This window comes from Setaria italica, chromosome IV, assembly GCF_000263155.2.
Source record: "Setaria italica strain Yugu1 chromosome IV, Setaria_italica_v2.0, whole genome shotgun sequence".
Classification (NCBI taxonomy): domain Eukaryota; kingdom Viridiplantae; phylum Streptophyta; class Magnoliopsida; order Poales; family Poaceae; genus Setaria; species Setaria italica.
The window spans coordinates 20,461,367-20,480,247 of record NC_028453.1 but is presented as its reverse complement, the minus strand read 5'-3'; the positions used below and the strand labels follow the sequence as shown (position 1 = coordinate 20,480,247).

Genomic DNA, 18,881 nt, shown 5'->3' with positions numbered 1-18,881 from the left:
AATGTGAATTATATATTATGTATGATGCAGTTTTGAATAATGTGAATTATTTATTATTAAAATTTGTTGTTTTGTGGTTGGAGATACATATTTCAAGTTTGTTGAATAATGTGAATTATATATTATGTATGATGCAGTTTTGAATAATGTGAATTATTTATTATTAAAATTTGTTGTTATGTGGTTGGAGATACATATTTCAATTTGAAGGCTAACAACGGGCGGAAAATAGAAATTATAAATAACTCACGAACTAACAACCGACGAGAAATAGAAATTATAAATAACTCACGGGAAATAATATATTGGATGGAAAAATACATATTCCTAGCGGTGGTAGCACCCGCTAGCGTAGAAAGCATCTGTGCTGGCAGATGGCTAACGTCGCCCGCCAGCATAGACGTCATTTGTGCTGATTCAAGGTTGCAAGTGGGTGCTCGGCCCACCAGCACAGACTCTTTTTACCCGCCAGCAGAGATCTTTTGTAGCCTAGCGCGAGATATATGCAACTATGGAAAGAAGTTACTCCTGAGTTGGGAGAACCGAGGAGGTTGGATACTGACCTCCGTTTCTGTTTACTTGTCACTGCTTTTTTTACTGTAGCAAATTTGACCGTGTGTTTTTTCTTGAAAACTGTTACAATTATTTGAAGGTACACAATATTTGTATAGTATATTTCATGATAAATTTAATAATGTGAAATTTTTAAGGGTGCACACGGTCAAATTGCTACAGTAAAAAAAAGGCAGAAATGGAGGTTAGTAGAACGTTTTGTCCGCACGATTCATTACGACGCACGCTTCCAACCAACCTGCTACTTGTTTACTAGAGTAGTCCGTGTGTGCTGCCCCAGCCGGTGCCAGGAGCCCTTTGATTACTCAGGGAAGCGACCCCGGGCCCCGTGCGCGCGTCAATGCGTGATCCAGCTCCGGCTCTCGTCCGCTCACGCCCCCGATCCAACTCCGATCCCAATGCCCTCCCCTCGGTGAAACATGCTCCAAAAGCCGTGGCTTCCGCGCACGCCAAGCAACCGAGGCCCTTCCCACACCACGCCGGCCGGCCGGCCGGCCACAGTTATTAAAACCTCCTCTGCACCACTGCCCCAGCCCGTCGCTGCGTTTACTGGCTCCCCTGACCCCGTGTTGCCTCAGCGGCCCTGCCTCCCCCTTTCGCCTTCGGTTTCCCACCTCACCACGAGTCCGCGACCGACCTCCCAAACCAAACCCGTGTGCCGCCGCCGCCCCGCCTGACGTGCTCGTACTCGGTACTCCTCCATCATAATAGAGCCCCTATCCGGACCGATCGATCCATGGCCACAGCGCCGCCGACTCCCTGCAGCACCGAGGACGAGGAGGAGCCGCCGTCGATGGCGCCGCACGTGCCGAGGGAGCAACGGGAGCAGCACGGCAAGGACGCGCCGCCCGGGTTCGTCCCGCCGATGACCGCCGAGGACGTGGCGGCCGTCGAGGCTGTCCTGGACTACGACTTCGCCGACAAGTCACTCGTCGAGCTCGCGCTCACGCACGGCTCCTTCTACTACCCGTACCGCCCCGGCGACACCTATGAGCGCCTCGAGTACCTCGGCGACGGCGTCCTCACCTGCCTCATGTCGCGGGAGGTCTTCCGCACCTACCGCACCCTCCCGCCCGGACCGCTCACCAGGCTACGCGCCGCCAACGTCGACACGGAGAAGCTCGCGCGCGTGGCCGTTGTGCGTGGGCTCCACCGCTTCCTCCGCCACAAGGCGCCGCAACTCGAAGGGCAGGTACAACCTTTTATTCTCCGCTTCCGGCGTGGTGGCGTTGCCTTGAGATAGATGTTCGTCAGTTCGTGCATCGCTCCTGGAAAGCGATAACCAAAGATCAGCCCGGCCCCTTGTACGTTCTTGGAGAGAATCAATTTTGTTCCTTTGCGTCCTGATTCTTGATAGTATTCATGCTAGACTTAAGGAATGCATCACGGATTGTGGCTTTGGTGGTCAGGATCACACTTGTAGTATATTCCCGTGGATTCGGATTCTCCTAGGTGCAGTTCAGATGACGAATTGCACAATGGCATGCGCTGTTCTTTTTGTCTGGGCGTCTGGGCCCTGGGTATAATCTCCTGCTACTCCGTTCTGCTGAAGCAGGAGAATCTTTTTTGTTCCACTTTTTCTCTGTTTAGTTTATTTTTGTCAATCCGTCTGGACTTAGCATGTTTTTAATTAAGAACTTGTTAAGCCATGAACATCCGTACAAGTAAATTAGCTTCCCCATTAGGAAAGGGATTGCAGTTGGACAAATGGAGTGGTCGAGTGGAAAATTTTAGTTGTGGCTGCACTCTGCAGTCTGCAAGCCATGGTCATTAACCTATTTACATTCTGACTGAATGGCCTTCGTAGTTGGGACATCAGCAAAGCACAAGTCTGTCATTGAACACGGAGGTGGAGAAGCCATTTGTGTTTTGTTCAGCACGTGCAAGTGAAAGCTTAAAGTGTTCTGCTTGTCATTGTTATGTTTAAGAATTGAAATCCGTCATTTCTGGGACAAATATAGCTTTCTGTTTTTATGACAATGTCCATTATTCGTAATCAGTAACAATTGTTCCAGTGTGTTGCTTGTCCTAATTAGGAATATACTAGCTGTTGGTTCTAGTCTTCTCCATTAAAGAAATAGAGTTTAGAATCTCATCTAGCAAATTACCTTTTCTTTGACGGGCTCATCAAGTTGTTTATGACTGGAGTGAGTGCTAAACACTATATTTTAAATGCAACAAACATCTTAGGTTTGCATTTTAATCTTAGGTATTACTTAAGTAGGTTTTCTGAATTAGAAATTAATTGAATAATATTTTTTACTCACATTGGACAATATGTAATCTGGCAGATTGTCTAGATCATTTTTATGTTTTACCTTATTGACTTCTGTTTTGAAATACTTAAGTGCCATATAATTTATGTGATGCCCTTCATGTTCTGGCATTTACAGATTCATGTTTTTATAGAAGAAATGTGCAAGTATCCGGTTCACTCAAATGGACTATTGGATCCTCCTAAAGTTCTGTCAGATATTGTGGAATCTCTAATTGGTGCTATATACTTCGACTCCAACTTTGATCAAGAGGAAGTTTGGCGGGTATGTTACTCTCTAAATTGAGACACCTTAATTGCTACTCCCTCCGTTCCAAGACAACCTACAATTTGGAACGGAGGGAGTACATTTGATTCAGCACTCTGCTGTTAGTACTGGCATTGTAAAATTTAAGTTGCTCATGTAGGTCTTCCGAAATTTGGCTGATCCACTAATTAGCTTAGAGACATTAGGCAAGCACCCCGTAAGCGAGCTTTTTGAGTTTTGCCAAAAGACTCGTCGAGGAGTGAAAATCGTGAAAGATGAATGGGATAAAAATTTGAAGGTTGAGGTGTTGATTGATGGTGAGTTGGTTGGAAGTGCGACTTATGCTCAGAAGAAGGATATAGCTCAGAACCGTGCTGCGAAGGCTGCTTTGGATAAGCTAAAGGAGACAATGGGACAAACCGAAAGTGAATCAGCATCAGCGGATGTTTCTGAGCCATTTGAAGAATTAGACATAGCTGGGACACTTAAATGTCAGTGAAATACTGATGCATCATAGGTGCAATGAATGGCCTATTCTGACAGGTGCTTCTATGCTTCACCATTCTAAGAGTTACAGAAATTCACAAGAAGCCAATGGTTGCTTGGCACCCCTTTTAAGTGCTTCACAGATTTCTACAACTCCAAGGGAAATGGTGAAGCATAGAAACACTTGGTGGTCCATCTACATTATATTTCTACGTTTCTATGTAATTATCAATATTCAATGTGGTCACCAGGAAATCGATTTGATCTCAAGCCTAAGCGCATCAGGAAGTCTCAATAAATATTACTCCCTCCGTCCCAAATTACCATTCATTTTATCTTTTCTAGGTATATAGTTTTTATATGCACCTAGATATATACTCATGTCTAGATACATAACAAAAGTAATGTATCTAGAAAAGTCAAAACGAATTGTAATTTGGGACGAAGGGAGAATGCTTGTGTCGCATGGAGGGATGTTTGAATCGGATGTGCTGGCATGGGTATTCGTAACTGTTTTAGCTCAAAATTTGGCTCTAAGAGATATAAAGTCATGCTCATGTATGCGCATATGGTCGGAAGTTTAACAATAAGGACCTATTCGGCATGGCTCCAACTCTAGGTGGAGCTGCTCCACTCCAGAATTCCAGGTGGAGATAGCTCTTGGTGGAGTTGGAGTGGTCTAGATGGGGTGTTTGGCTAGAAGAGTGCTCTCAGCTCCAAAAAAAAGACTGATTTCAGTATGGATTGCCATTGTTGCCCCCTAATTTAGGCCTCACTTGTCATTCTCTATCCCCATCTTCTTCTTCCTCAGGATGGGGGCACACCGCCAGGGAAGAGCTGGGGCATGAGGAAGGGGCAGCGGCCTAGTCCGGCGGTGGAGGTGGGCGGCCTTGAGGTGGTGTCGGCGGCCTTGGGGGTGGGGATGATGGTCGGGCTCGCGTATGATGGGGGCAGCGGCCGCCCGACGGCGTGAGGGAGGGGCCACGACGGTGTGCCCGATGAGGCCACGGCACGGCCGCCCGCTAGGGGAGCAAGCGCGGCAGCCCACCGGCGGAGGCGCGCCCGACGTGGCCACGGCGCGACCGCCCACCGGCGGAGGCGCGTGGTCAGCCAAGAGGCAGGGCGCGGCTGCGCTAGAGGTGAGGCGACGGGTGGTGCTGGCGTGGCGGAGGCGTGCAGCAAGGCGAGAAGCAGCGGCGACGGCAGTGGACGGCGGCCGCGGGGGATTGGCGGCGGGCAAGCGGCGGCGGCCCGTGTGGGAGGAAGACGGCAGCCAGTAGTGGGGGTGGACGCGGGGGAACAAGCACGAGGGAGGGAGATGTGGCTGGGGGGGGTCTCGGGAGGAATAGAACGAACTATTCTTTATGTAACTAGTGGCATTGGTGGGTAATTACCCATCAACTCCACGAGGAGGTTCAAAAGAGGTGGTTTTGTAGCTGCAAAAGAGGTGCTCCAAAATCCCACCTCCATTTGCACTACAGCTCCATGGAGTTGGCAACTCCATGGAGTTTTGGAGCTGGGGTATTTGGCTGGAAAATTGGCTGGAGTTGCTGGAGTTCAGCATTGAAGCCATGCAAAACACACCCTAAATAACTGTCAAGAGCTCTCTCGAAATGTTTCACCCCTTTCTACTATTGAGAGAGGTGGCTGGCAGGCTACTTGTGAGGCTGGCGTGTGGCATCGATCTTGCCGAATCATTTCCCCTGGTGCCAGGAACGACATACTAGCAATTTATTTTTTCGGCAGATATCTAGGGTTGTGGATCTTGTATCAGTTTCCGAGTGGGGTCGATTTCTTGACGTCTCACTAGCTCTTACTGTTACTGGAGGTCTCCGGCATGGATGCTTGCCTTGGCACTCATTCTGGTGATCTTGGCTTATTCTTCCGAGTCATCGGTATTAGACTATGTATAGCTATGCTAACATGTATATGTATTGTACTTATACTCCAAGCTATTGGCTATATATATACACGAAAGGTCACCCCCCTAAAGGCATATGGTGTTTACCTATTCCTCTACATGGTATCACGAGTCCGGATCTCCCTTTCACTGCCCTATCTCTATACGCGTTGGCCTCTCTCCTGTGCTGCCATGTCCCCTCTGTGCGTCGCGCTCGCGTCGCACGTCCACGTCACCCCCAGCCCGCAGAGCGCCCCTGGAGATCGATCTGTTGTTGCCGTGTAGCAACACTTCTCCCCGCAGATCCCATCTACCCTCTAGCTCCTGCAACCTACCCTCACGAAGCCATGTCTATGACATCCACTCAGTCCTCAACCATGGCCGCAACTTCCCCTTTAATCGGTAACCCCAACGTTGCCCTCCACATCCAATGACACCAATGGTCCAATCTTCATCCATCCCTATGCCACAATTTTTGTCAAATCTCATGTGCTGGTTGAGCTCAACATGACGAATCCCAATTTCAACAAGTGGTCGGCGTTCTTCAGCGCCATGTGCAGCAAGTTCGGCCTCTTGCTGCACATCGACAGCACGGCTTCTCCTCACCTCACCGACACGTTGTGGATGCAAGCTGACAGCTGCGTTCGCAGCTAGCTCTTCGGATCCATCACTGACCAGGTTCTCGACTTTGCCATGGAACCCGACTAGATGGCTCGCGCCCTCTATGCCGCCATCGAGAACTTGTTCATGGACAATCGAGCTCCACGTGCCATCTTCCTGAGTCATAAATTTCACACCATGAACCAAGGAGACTCCACCATCGATGACTATTGTCAGCGCATGAAGACCGCTGCTGATGCTCTCCGCGACATCGGCCATCCCGTGCTGGAACCCACTCTCATCCTCAACTTGCTGCGCGGGCTGAACAAGCGCTACTCGACATGCGCCGACAACATCACCGGATCCGCCATCCTCTCCTTCGTCGACGCCCGCAACCAACTCATCTTGAAGGAGCTACGCATCGCAGATGAAGAGAAGGTCTTGGCGGATACATAGCTCTCCTCACGACCAACTCGTCCTCCGCCTCCTGTCCCGCCTCCGGCTGCCGGTCTGGGTCCTCCTTCTCTGGAACCACCGGTAGGCAGTCGCAGCAGCGTGGGAATAGGAGGCATCCTCACCGAAACAAGCACGGCCACAACTCCAACAGCGGCGGCAACCAGTAGCAGGCATCCAACTCCTTTGGTGGGCCACCTGTTGGACCATGGATCTGCATCAATCCATGGGCCACGCAGCAGGCCGGCTCGACCGGGGGAGCCCACCAAGGAACTGGTGGCTCTTGGAGGCCTCCATCTGGTCCACAGCAAGGTGGACAATGTGGATGGCGCGGCTCCACTCCGAGCCTTCTCGGCTCATACCCGTAGGCGCATGCCCATGCTCCGTTTGCTCCCGTGCAAGTCTCTCCACCTGGCCCATCTTGGGATCAGGCTGGTTTGATCGCAACACTGCAGTAGATGTTTGTTCAAGGCGGACAACCATGGGTCCTCAACTCCGGTGCTTCTTCCCACATGTCTTCGATGGATGTTATACTTCTCTCCCAACACCCTTCATTCTTTTCTTCGATCACAGTAGGCAATGGCACAACTGTACCGGTGGCATCCCGAGGTCACTCAATTCTATCCGCCGCTGCATCTAATTTTGCCTTGAACAACATCCTTGTCATTCCTTCCATCATTAGAAATTTAATTTCTATCCGACAGTTTACCCGCGACAACAATTGTTCTATCAAATTTGATGCATTTGGTTTTTGTGTTATGGACCCCAGACGCATCGCATGATTCTTCACTGCAATAGTGATGGTGACCTCTACACGTTTGAGCCGGCCACCTACACCACTGCCCAAGCCATGATTGCCGCCTCATCATCCCTATGGCACCAACGCCTTGGTCATCCCAGTCCTACAGTTCTAGATGCTCTAAAGCATAAACAGCTTACTTCATGCAATAAAGAAGCTCGCTCACTTTGCCCCTCTTGTGAGGTTGGCAAACATGCACTGCTGGGAAAAACGCCTTTAGTATTGGTTACTAACCCCCCTTTAGTACTAGTTGTGCAACTGGTATTGCTATTTCGGTACTAAGATCCTGTTTGTTTGAGTTTTTGCTTTCTGAAAGCTAGCTTTTGGCTTCTCATCTTGGAATGCTGGCTTTCTAAAAACTGGGGTCCGTTTGGCAACCCAGCTTCTCCGAGGACGAATGAAGGCCGGACGAGCAAGGGTTAGGTGAGCAGGGGCCAGACGAGCAGCAGTCTGATGCGGAGGGCGGACAACGGTGGGCGACGAGGATGAGTAGGGGTGGAGGGAGGGCAGTGCGACGCGGGAGAAGGCCCCTGAACTGGTGAGAGCCTTCTCCAATCTCCAGTTACCGGCCTACCTGGAATTTCCAAAGCCGTCGCCGCACGGAATGAAAATCGAGAGGCCACCGCGTCCCCCGCTCCCGCCACCGCCGCGATGGCCGCCGCGGTGGCCATTTCCTCTGTTCTTGGTGACAACCTCCCAACCAACCTCCTCCGCGCTGCCCTCGTATGCCAGTGCCAGCTCAGCCACGCCTCTGATCCGGCCTTCCTCTGCCGATTCCAGGACCTCCATCTACCGCGCCTCCTCGGTGCCTACCTCGCCACCTCCGCCGGCCCCAACCCGCACCTACGGTTCCTCCTGATCCGCTCGATCCCGAAGCTCGCCGGCGCCACCCGCTGCGCTGGCGCCTTCTTCGACACCTTCAAGGGCTCCACCGAGGACGAGGAGGGGCCGGGCGAAGGGGGAAGGTGGCAAACCGATGTGGTGCGGTGGTGGCTCGATGCGGAGGAAGGAGGGCGGCAGGGTGACGAGGATGAGGCGGGGCCGGGCGACAAGCAGGGGCTGGGCGAAAGGAGGAGGGCGGTGGCCCGATGCGGTCCGGAGAGAGGATGGTGGCGGGCGACGAGGAAGGGGCCGGGTTGAGGGAGGATTGCGGCGGCCCGATGTGGTGTGGAGGGAGGATGGCAGGGGAGGAGGAAGGAAAAAGAAACGTACTGTTTTGGTACTTTACCGATGGCAGGCGGGTAAATACTGCTAGAAGCTTGTTTTTTCCTCCTTTCGAGCTTTCCATTGTATCGTGGCAGGCTAGACTTTTTGGCCCACGAAAAGCTAGGCTCGAAAGCTTGTTGTTTGTTTGGGCTTTCAGCTTCTGGGGGCGAGAAGCTGGCTGAAAGCCCAAACAAATGGGGCGCTTTCAGCTTCTAGGGGTGAGAAGCTGGCTGAAAGCCCAAACAAACAGGACCTAAAGAAGGGGCCTTTAGTACCGGGTCAAATAACTGGTACTAAAAGGGAGCCTTTAGTACCGATTGTTTATACGAACTGGTACTAAATTGACTGCCACGTCGCGCGTGGCTGAGGCAACTTTAGTACCGGTTGGTATAAACAACCGGTACTAAAGGTGTTTTTTCTTTTCTATTTGTTTCTCATTTTCTTTTCTATTTCTTTATTCTATATTAGTATTTCATATTTGTTTCCTTTACTATACTAGTTCTAATGTGCTAACATATATAAAGTTGTATTTATCTATAATATTACATTTGATATAATATTATATATATAGACATCATCTGCATTTACATTTATGAATAATATTACATTGCATCAACACTTGAAGTTCAACATTTGGATCAACTATTCTAAACCCGAGTCCTAACGGTGATGCAGATTTGATCCATCATTATGGAACGCCCCCGCTGGATTTACTACCTCGTCCAGAAGAAATCCACTGAGTTGCTCTTAAATTGCCCTAATTTTTCCGTCTTGAGGACTGCTTCCTTCATGTCTCTCATCTGTGTCATTGGCAAAGGTTATTATATAGTAGATCAATGGGTCTGCACAATTAGAACTAATTTATTGTTAAGAAATTTGTATACGTACTCTGAATTCATGGTCGGTTATACACTTAGGACCTACAAAGCCATGGATGAACTCACATACGTAGTATCTGCATAAATTATTCCCCGGATTCTGTCTCAAACACTATATATATGGCAAAAGAAGTTGTGAAATATTTCTTGTGTTCAAGGAAGTGTCACAAGATGTGGAAATTCAACATATACCAAGAATTCAGGCTTGAAATCAAGTTCCTCCTTGAATTCACCTGCGTGATATCGACGGAAGCAAGCCCATGCTTTGTTAAGAATGTCTATGAGCTTTTTATATTGATCTTTTGATTTTCTCAAAGAGTCCATGATATAGACCACGCTTCGATCAACCGTGATAACAAGGAGTATCCAGTGGAAGCTGTACATATATGCATAGCCAAAGCTAGTTAGTCTTATGTTTAACTGCTAGTTCGAAAAGAAAAGAGATGGGAAACACGCTCACTTGAAGTTGTACGACAGAAGTATGCACTTCTGGTAATGTTGGTTGTCTAGGAACTTATATATATTCTTTAAGGTCCGATTTGGTCTATCTCTTATAGCTGACTCGTTTATAATATTGGGGTCCATGAAGCCGATGTCATAGTATCCTTTCCTCCAAAAGTTTGAATCTCCATCCTGCATTATACAAAATCGAATAGGAGTTAAGACATCGCACAATGACTAGAGTGGGGTTTTGAAGTTAGAGCAAATTAAAGACTTACAGAACCTAGGAACTGATGAGTGACTTGTCAAGTGCATCTTGATTGTAAAGGAAATAGAGTTTCTCCAGCAGCACATTTATAATGTTTTCCCCACGGAAATAATGTTAATCTCCAATCCAAACTTCGAGCATGAGTAAACCGTTGGCTGAAGCCTCCATGTACCACTGGTGCAATTTGTACATCTTTGTTGGAAGACGCTCCACCAACTGCGGCCACACAAGCAGTTTCCCTAACTCAAATTTCCATTTTGCAGCCTCAGGGTGCTTTGGGACGTGATCCTCTCCTCAAAGTTGAGCTGGGGTGAGATTTGTATCTTTGGCAAATAGAAGCAGGTTCTTATCATACTCTGAAAGCACCTAGAGCAAGGCAATGGATTGGTTGGATTGGGTTCCAAGCTGTGGAATAATTAACCCACTTTTCTTCTTCTTCTAAAAATCCATTGTTATTGAGCGGTCTTAGTTAGATAGCGGTGGTTTCTTTACCTTTTTCTCCATCCTTCTAATGAAAGTCCAAAATTTAACCTTGTCAAGTGGTGGATCTTTCTTCACGAGAGGCTTTGGTGCGAAGTGAGCTTTAACCTCAGCATCCACTACTGCGTTGATTTCCACATCACTCATTTTGTAAGTTTTCTTAGGCTCTGGTTTCTTCAACTTCAACTTCTTCTGCTTCTTCTTTATAAATGCAGTAGGCGGAACTGAAGCCATCTTTCGCCATGTAGCCTTGCTCATAATAGGGGGAGGTAGACTCATGCTAGGATCCCTATCTGGTAGTGGAGAGGGTGCCCTAGCGATGGCATAGGTGATATTTCCCTTGAGCCTTTAGGAGATGATCCCAAGGTCGGGGGATTCAGCTGCGTATCCTTATGTAGCGCTTGGGCCATAGAATCCAACCATGGATGGCTTCTCCTAGATTCTTTTCCCCGTCACCTCTAGGGATCTCCAGTTTCAGGTTATCCCAACTGTCGACCACTCGGTCCACCCCAACTTTGGTGTAACCGTAAGCTGGAATTTCCACACCATGAATTGTTTGGCCTTGTGTCGGTTGTTTCGCCACACCATAAGTCACCATGATAAGCTTATTTTTCACGAGAGTAATAAGCTCACAAGGAGCTCTCCTAGTGATGTCGTTCACGGTGTTGCGTTGGTTGTCCTCAAACATGTCAGAAGATCCTCTAGCTGGGTTTCCGTGGAAACGACGCTGCTTCGATGCTGAGAGGGGCTTACATCGACATTAGCCCCTGATAATGCAGCTGCTTGTTCACTGGCTTGTTTTCTAAGAGCTAGAGCCACACGCCGGTCGATTGCTTCCTCCATTCTTGCCTCTATCAAAGCTACGTGTTCTTGCAACTCTCACAGCTGCCGTGCGAGTTCAGCCTTACTTCTTTGGCAACTTCTGTAGGAATCAATGTGCTCAAGAAAGGCAAACTTTCATGGAATTACTCCTTTGCCTCAGCAACGTCCAGGGTATTCTGGATTACCTAGTGCCATAGTTAGCTCGTCCTTCTCTCGATCAGGCACGAAAGATCCTTCGGCCATTGCCTTTATTAACTCAACAAGCCTCATAGCCGCTTCTCTTAATTCTTGGCCGAACACAAATGATCCATCTTCAGGATTGAGCGTGCCGCCATGAGCATAATACCAATGCTTTGCTCGCTCTGGCCATTTGAGAGTTGCTAGTACTATTCCTTGTGATGTTTGGACATCTCCTATCATTAGTATATCGGGGTACTCTTATTACTTGGTTCTTGTGGATGATTGTACACACTTTTGTTGGACCTTTCCACTTCAGAAGAAATCTGAGGTGCACTGCCACATCATTGATTTTATTGCATATGTTCCATCCCAGTTCAACCTCCCCTTTACCTCGTTGTTAAGTGCTTTCAGGCAGACAATGGCACAGAATTTGTTAACAAAGCCACAGGTTCCTACCTAGGTGCCTGTGGCATCCTCATGCACTTCTCCTATCCTTACACCTCAGCACAAAATGGGAAGGCCGAACGCATTCTATGCACCATCAATAACTCAGTTCGCACCGTCCTACTCCACACTTCCATGCCCCTAGTTTACTAGGCCAAGGCATTAACCACGGCCACGTATCTCCTCAACAAGAGGCCGTCCACCTCCATTAGTAATGAGGTTCCCTACACCATTCTTCATGGATCCCCACCTCTGTACGACCACCTCCGCATTTTTGGGTGCCTTTGCTACCCCAACACACAGGCAACGTCCCCGCACAAGCTAGTGCCTCGTAGAGTCGCATGCATCTTCCTGGGTTATCCCACAGCACACAAAAGGTATCGGTGTCTTGATCCCTCCACCAAATAGATCCTCATCTCTCATCACATGGTCTTCGACGAGACAGTCTTTCCATTTGCCTATGTAACACCATTGTCATCCAGCTCTTCTTTTGATTTTCTTCTCTCGTGTGATGATGATGTGCTTTGTCCTACTAGTCACATGGTTCCTCTGCCTTCTGGTGTCGAGCGACTGCATTCTTCTATCTAAGCTCCATCTCCTGTGGACGTTGAGCGACCACGCTCTCCTGTAGCTGCTCTAGGCGAGCATGGTCCCATGCCCCTCCTTCGACCCCCACTGCCGGCAGCTCTGCCACAGTCTGGCATTGAGCGGCTGCCAACTACGGATGCAGGGGCCCTTGGCTCCCTTGGGAATCAGGCAGCACCCGGACCTACTCCAGCTACGAGTTTGTCAGCCCACACCGACGCTGTCATTCGGCCCAGCACTAATGCTGGATAGCCGGATGGGCTCCTAAAGGACACTTCAGCTTCGACTACAGTCGGTGATCTCTGGCAGTTCATGCGCTGATTCCAGTGCGATGTCATGCTAGCACCACTGCCTCTGTCAGCAGTCTGTAGCCACCTGTGCCCCCCCTGTGGCCGCTGCGTGGTTCATCTCAACCGCTTGCACTATGGCGCATGGTGACGCGCCTACAGATGGGTTCACTCAAGCCTGGCAACCACATGAACCTCTCCACCACATACACGGTTGTGTCAGTAGTTCCCTCGAACTATCATAGCGCGCTTGTCAATCCTAATTGGCGAGCGGCCATGGCAGACAAGTTTCAAGCTCTTCTCGACAATAGTACTTGGAAGCTTGTACCGCCGCTTGTCGGTGCTAATGCTGTGATAGCCAAGTGGATCTTCAAACATAACTTCCACTCCAATGGCTCGCTCACCCGCCATAAAGCGTGTTGGGAGGTCCGTGACTTCTCTCAGCAGCATGGCATCGACTATGACAATACTTCCAGCCCCATTATCAAGCCTGCAACCATCCGGGTCATCCTCAGCATTGCCACATCACGTGCCTGGTGGATACATAAGTTCGACGTGAAGAATGCCTTCCTTCATAGTCACCTGGATGAGATAGTTTATTGTCAGCAGCCTCCTGGTTTTGTGGATCCATCTGCTCCTGATCACGTGTGCCTATTGCAGCGGTCCTTGTACGGGCTCAAGCTGGCTTCCCGGGCCTGGTACCAGCGGTTTGCCACTTATGTACGATAGCTTGGATTCACGTCTTCAGCCTCAGACACTTCTCTGTTCACATGTAAGGAGGGCTCCAGTGTTGCCTATCTGCTACTGTACGTCGATTACATCATCCTTACTGCTACAGTGCATCATTGAGCGACTTCACTCTGAGTTTGCCATGATGGATCTTGGTGACCTGCATCACTTCTTGGTGATTTCTGTCTCACGTTCCTTGGATGGCTTGTTCTTATCACAGTAGCAGTATGCTATGGACCATTTCCAGTGTGCTGGCATGTCTGAATGTCACCCAATTGTTGTCCATACATCTATGGGCCCACCAGAAGGTTTCAACAGTCCTAGATGCAGGGTTGTACACCGAGATGTGTCAGACATAGTGACTACGATGTAGGATGACGTTTTCTACGTGGAGGACAAGAACTAGTCGAGGATTAGGAAACTACTCGTAGTAATTAGAGTAGGACTCAATAGTCAAATCCGACTAGTATTCTTGTAAAGAACCGACCTCTACATCAAGGACTGGATTGTCGAGTAGCTGAATTTCTTCACGAACAGCTCCCTCAGCTATCTGTGGTTCCTCATGCTCTTCGGCAATAGATGCACCGAGAGGAACCAAAACATGGCTAGTCGACAGACCCACTTTAGAAAATGGGATGGAGGCCATGGCGCAGCTGGTTGATGGACCTACCTTAGAAGGCGGGATGGACGCCAAAACTTGGAGGACTCCAGCAGCTTCAGTTTTACTTCTGGCTTGCGGGCTACAAGGGTAGCCACAGTTCCAGAAGTAGTTGCCACCGCAGCTTCAGTGCCTACCTCCGGCTCGGGGGCTACAAAAGTAGCCACAACACCGGAAGCAGTCGCCGCGATGGGCACGTGGCACTAGTAGCTCGGGGGCTGGCACTAAAGTGACATTCAGTGACGAAATAACATCGTGCATAAGCGTGGTAACAAGGGATACAACACCTGGAGCTATTTTCAGAGCATGCTGTTCTTCCGGTGGCGGACTTGTAGGCGCTGGGGCGAGGTCTTGGGGCGAGTGACTACTACCATCGGTCGTAGAGTTTGGACTCGGGCCTCCTATATCCATGCTGGTGGATCTCCTGAAAAAAAGTGTTAGAAGACACACTACAAGGCAATATTAACCTACAATCAGTACTCGAATAAAGTTCCAGTACTTACTTTGAGGATCTCTTTATCTTCAATGAAGGCTCCCCCGCCAAGCGCATGAGCTTCATTGTGGGTGACAGCTTCTTCGACGCGGCTAGTTGGATCACAGTCTAATCCTTGCCAGCCTTGGTCGTTATCTCCACTTCTCGACTTGTTTGCGCGCCGATAGGGTTGGCCCTAGCAATGGGAGGCTCTTTGTCATCCTCGATCTCGATGACCTTCTCAATCACTAGCAGCTCCTGCTGCATGACTTCTATAGTCGTTCTTTCCACCTCTATCACCTCCCTGACTACCTACAATCCACTAATGTCGTATTGAGTAGACATGGCGGTAAGGAATTTACTTACAAGTACTTGATCCTTAGGATCTTGTCCTTCTTTGAATGTGATTATTGGAGAAGGGACGTCCTCGGCGGTGAGCGGCTTCTTCACCACACACTTAGCAGCAACAGTGCGCCTACTCTTTGGTGGCGGCACCAGACAGGCTTCTAGGTCATCTTTAGTTGTACGCTTGGATGTCCTGGAGAAAGCCCAACCTTGTCCGACGGCCGAGCCTTGATAACAAAATCTTCAGCAGCTTCTGAGTTAGAGCTGCTGAAGGAAGAGAACCCTTCCGAGTCCTCCTCCTCGACTACTCTCTGTACATCAACAGTCGTATGTACATGCGGAGCGGCGTCAGAGCCATCCGATCTGTGTGGAGGAGGAGCGGAGCAGAACAAGTGAAATTCTTCCTGCATTCGAATACAAGTCAGCACATCAACAAGTACAAAAATTAGTATTCGGGACTGAGGCCACAGGTACTTACACTACTTGGCGGGTTGGCGACACAGTACTTCCGCACAATAGTGGGGATCGTGCTCACGTGCTTGAACAGCCACCTCAACCGCACCATGATGTCGTCCACAGAGAGGTCATCTGGTGACATCCGGGATGGATCGTTGGGGCTGGAGTAGTCGTATCCCCAAGTGCACCGCAGTTGCAGTGGTTGGATCCACCTCTTCATAAAACTAAATGCCACCTCGACTCCTGTTAGCCCTTGCTGCTTGAGTACAACAATCTTCTCTAGGAGTTCGGGTAGCTGTAGGCTATCTCATGGGTAGGCTCGTCCAACCACCGGTTGTTCCAAATCGGGCGGTAGCCTGTTAGCTTGGGTAGGCTGGTCTCTTGATTTCTGATGTAACATCACCTCTCTTTCCAGCCAGAATGGGAGTCAATTAACTCATAGTCCAAATATAAGCCCTTGGCTTTCTCCCGCATTTGAATTTCTGCCCTACCGACTACTTCGGTATGCTCCATCTTGGATTGGTGCTTGACTGTGAAGATTTTGCGAAAAAGTTGGAAGTGCTGCTAGATTCCAAGGAAGGCTTCACAAAGATGCACCAAAATCGCAATGTGCAGAATCGAGTTGGGGTTGAGCTGGAATAATTCCAACTTGTAATATTCCAAAAGCCCGCAGAAGAAATCCGAAGTGGGCAAAGCTAAGCCGTGCTCAATAAAGTGCGTGAAGATTATCGTTTCATGGGTATAGTTCTCCATTAGCAGGGAGTTGCCGTAGGTATCCCTCTAGTTGATGAAGTCTTGGTCTTGGAGAAGATTGGTTGCCACCAGCACCTTGATGTCCGCTTCCTTTAGCAAGGACTTCTTCCAGGTGCACCCAGGGGTTGGCGAGGATGTCTTGTCCATCTTGCCATACTTCGGAGCTGGCAACTGGATCTCCTTATTTTTCTCTGCCTTCCTCTTCTTGCTCTCTGCCACCTTACTAGATGTCACCTTCTTCCCCATTTGTGCTGCCACGAGGGTCTTCTTGCGCATGCGCTCGGGGGCTAAGCAGTGGGGGACGGTGGCACTCGAGCTCGAGGATTGGGCTACGGCGGCGCTAGGGCTACAGTGTGGAAGATGAAAGAGCAGATGGCTCAGGTGAAATGGAAGGGATGATTTCCTCCGTTATTTATAAGCGCAGCATAGTTAAAACAGTGGTGAGATTAACAGGAATATTGCGTTTTTAAAAACGCCCGAAGATTTCGTACCTAGCAGTCAGTTGGAATTTCTCGGAAGGTATAAGGTTAATTTTGGCGAATGGTCATATTGACCATTGGATGACCCTTATACCCAAACTAGTCGTGTAACAGCTCGGGGGTTGTGTGCCATGTGCCCATCGGCTGAAAAGTTTTTTTGGGGTTTTAAGGAAAAAAGATGTAAAATTACAGATTGACCCTCAGCTTGATTCTTCGATTCAACCTAAGACTCAGGGGCTACTCCATATGGAGTGCGACTTTAATCGCACTTCCATATAAAATTCAAGATTGAAGATTCAACACCGAGTTAAATGAGGCTTGAGCACATTCTAGCCACATGACAGTACTTGAATATGTTCGAAGACTTAACCCGATAGAGTACTCGAAGAGCAACAAAAACTAGTCGGAGGCACCTACAAAAGTACTCGGGACCCCTGCATTTCACTAAAAAGTATTCAAGGGTTTGTCATCCATACATCTATGGGCCCACCAGAAGGTTTGGATAGTCTTAGATATAGGGCTGTACAACGAGACATGTCAGACATGGTGACTACGGTGTAGGACAGCGTGGTCTACGTGGAGGATAAAAACTAGTCGAGGATTAGGAAACTACTCGTAGCAATTAGAGTAGGACTCACTAGTTGAATCAGACTAGTATTCTTGTAAGCAACCGACCTATAACCCTGCCCCCAGCAATATAAGGCGAGGTAGGGACTCCCTCCAAACAATTTCAATCTAATACAATACAACCTGCATACAGGACGTAGGGTATTACGCTATTCAGTAGCCCGAACCTGTCTAAATCGTGTGTTCGAGTTCACCTTTGAGTTCCTGATCTCGGCGAGCCCCACGCACTAAACACTACCTCGGGCATCCCCCTCGGTCGATTGCCGAGTCTAAACACTGACAGCTGGCATGCCAGATAGGGGATCTTGCTGAGAATCCACTAGCGAACTCAATGACCCAAGTCATCATCAAGCCCACCATCACGTTCGAATCGGGCGCGACATTCATTTTTGGTTCCTAGGTTTGCGTCACAGATGGTGCTGAAAACTTCCACCGCCACATTCCACTGGCTCTGGAGAAGAAGCAGCACGCCATCAACCTTCAGCGCCAAGCTCTGGAGGATCTCGTCAAAAAATTCAGTGAAATTTCAATTCTTGACCTAGTCGGAGGCTGGGGGACGAGTCCAACAACAACTCAACTTCTCCCACTAATCGGACTGGTTCCCACGAGTTGGCGCTTAAGCCATCGTGCGAATCGGTCTACAACACAAGTTGATTCCCGTTTGGACTCTGAAAATCGGGTGCTGTCTACCAAGCTACCCTGTCCATATCACAATTCAACTTACACTTGAACGAAGACCTTGACTACTACTCGGATCCAGACAAGGAGACTCCATTATCAGGTCCATAATAGAACCTGGTGATTACATCAACTTCACGAGGCATATTCGTCTACTGGCCCAACATGAAGCCACCTACTCTTGCCAAGGACGACGAGTCACACCTTGTCGCCTACCTTGAGACCCTCCCATACCAGGAGGGTACCCCTTTGTCACGCATCTACGAGGAAGATAGCTCCACAGAGGTCATCATGTCGAGTTTGGGAAGCTATTCTCCAGAGTGGGAACTCCTCACCATTGTTGTTGCACAAGAAGGCGAAGATGAAGAGCAATGAGATAGGAATCTACGATGCGAACGTCACCTAGATGACGTCTTGCAGGATGAGCTCACCGCTAACATAGAAGGAGAGGAAACTGAAGCTCAAAGGAACCGACGGCGAGCAAGAAATGTGGAAAGAGCAGAGCATCACCGCTACCTTGTAGCAGAACTACCAATCATGAACTTGGATCACGTGTTTGAAGTAGTTCAATCACGTCAACATCATACTCCTCTTGCCACTATTGCATACATTGATCTGATTACTCGGGCAATGCCACAAACCAAATACACTAGGCAATTGGCTCAGCTGGCGGAACGCGCGTACGAGCAACTCGATCAACAAAGCCCGATACATTCAATTCGACATACCTCATCCTAACGTGGCAGTAGCCATAGGCGAC

The 18,881-nt window shown here is 49.0% G+C and overlaps 1 protein-coding gene across 1 annotated transcript; it reads left to right on the top strand.

Moving 5' to 3' along the window:
• The first annotated feature begins 1,000 nt into the window (after positions 1-1,000).
• LOC101781601 (ribonuclease 3-like protein 3) lies at positions 1,001-3,901 on the top strand. The gene is made up of 3 exons (XM_004965355.3): positions 1,001-1,765; positions 2,967-3,113; positions 3,256-3,901. The coding sequence occupies exons 1-3, from the start codon at positions 1,310-1,312 to the stop codon at positions 3,592-3,594; spliced, it is 942 nt and encodes a 313-aa protein (XP_004965412.1). The 5' UTR covers positions 1,001-1,309; the 3' UTR covers positions 3,595-3,901.
• Positions 3,902-18,881: the final 14,980 nt, after the last annotated feature.

Bases quoted from the DNA above. Each gene is read 5' to 3' on its own strand.
- LOC101781601 (XM_004965355.3), top strand. From the start codon at position 1,310: ATGGCCACAGCGCCGCCGACTCCCTGCAGCACCGAGGACGAGGAGGAG. The intron at 1,766-2,966 runs GTACAACCTTTT...TGGCATTTACAG, and splicing joins CGCCGCAACTCGAAGGGCAG to ATTCATGTTTTTATAGAAGA. The intron at 3,114-3,255 runs GTATGTTACTCT...TTGCTCATGTAG, and splicing joins ATCAAGAGGAAGTTTGGCGG to GTCTTCCGAAATTTGGCTGA.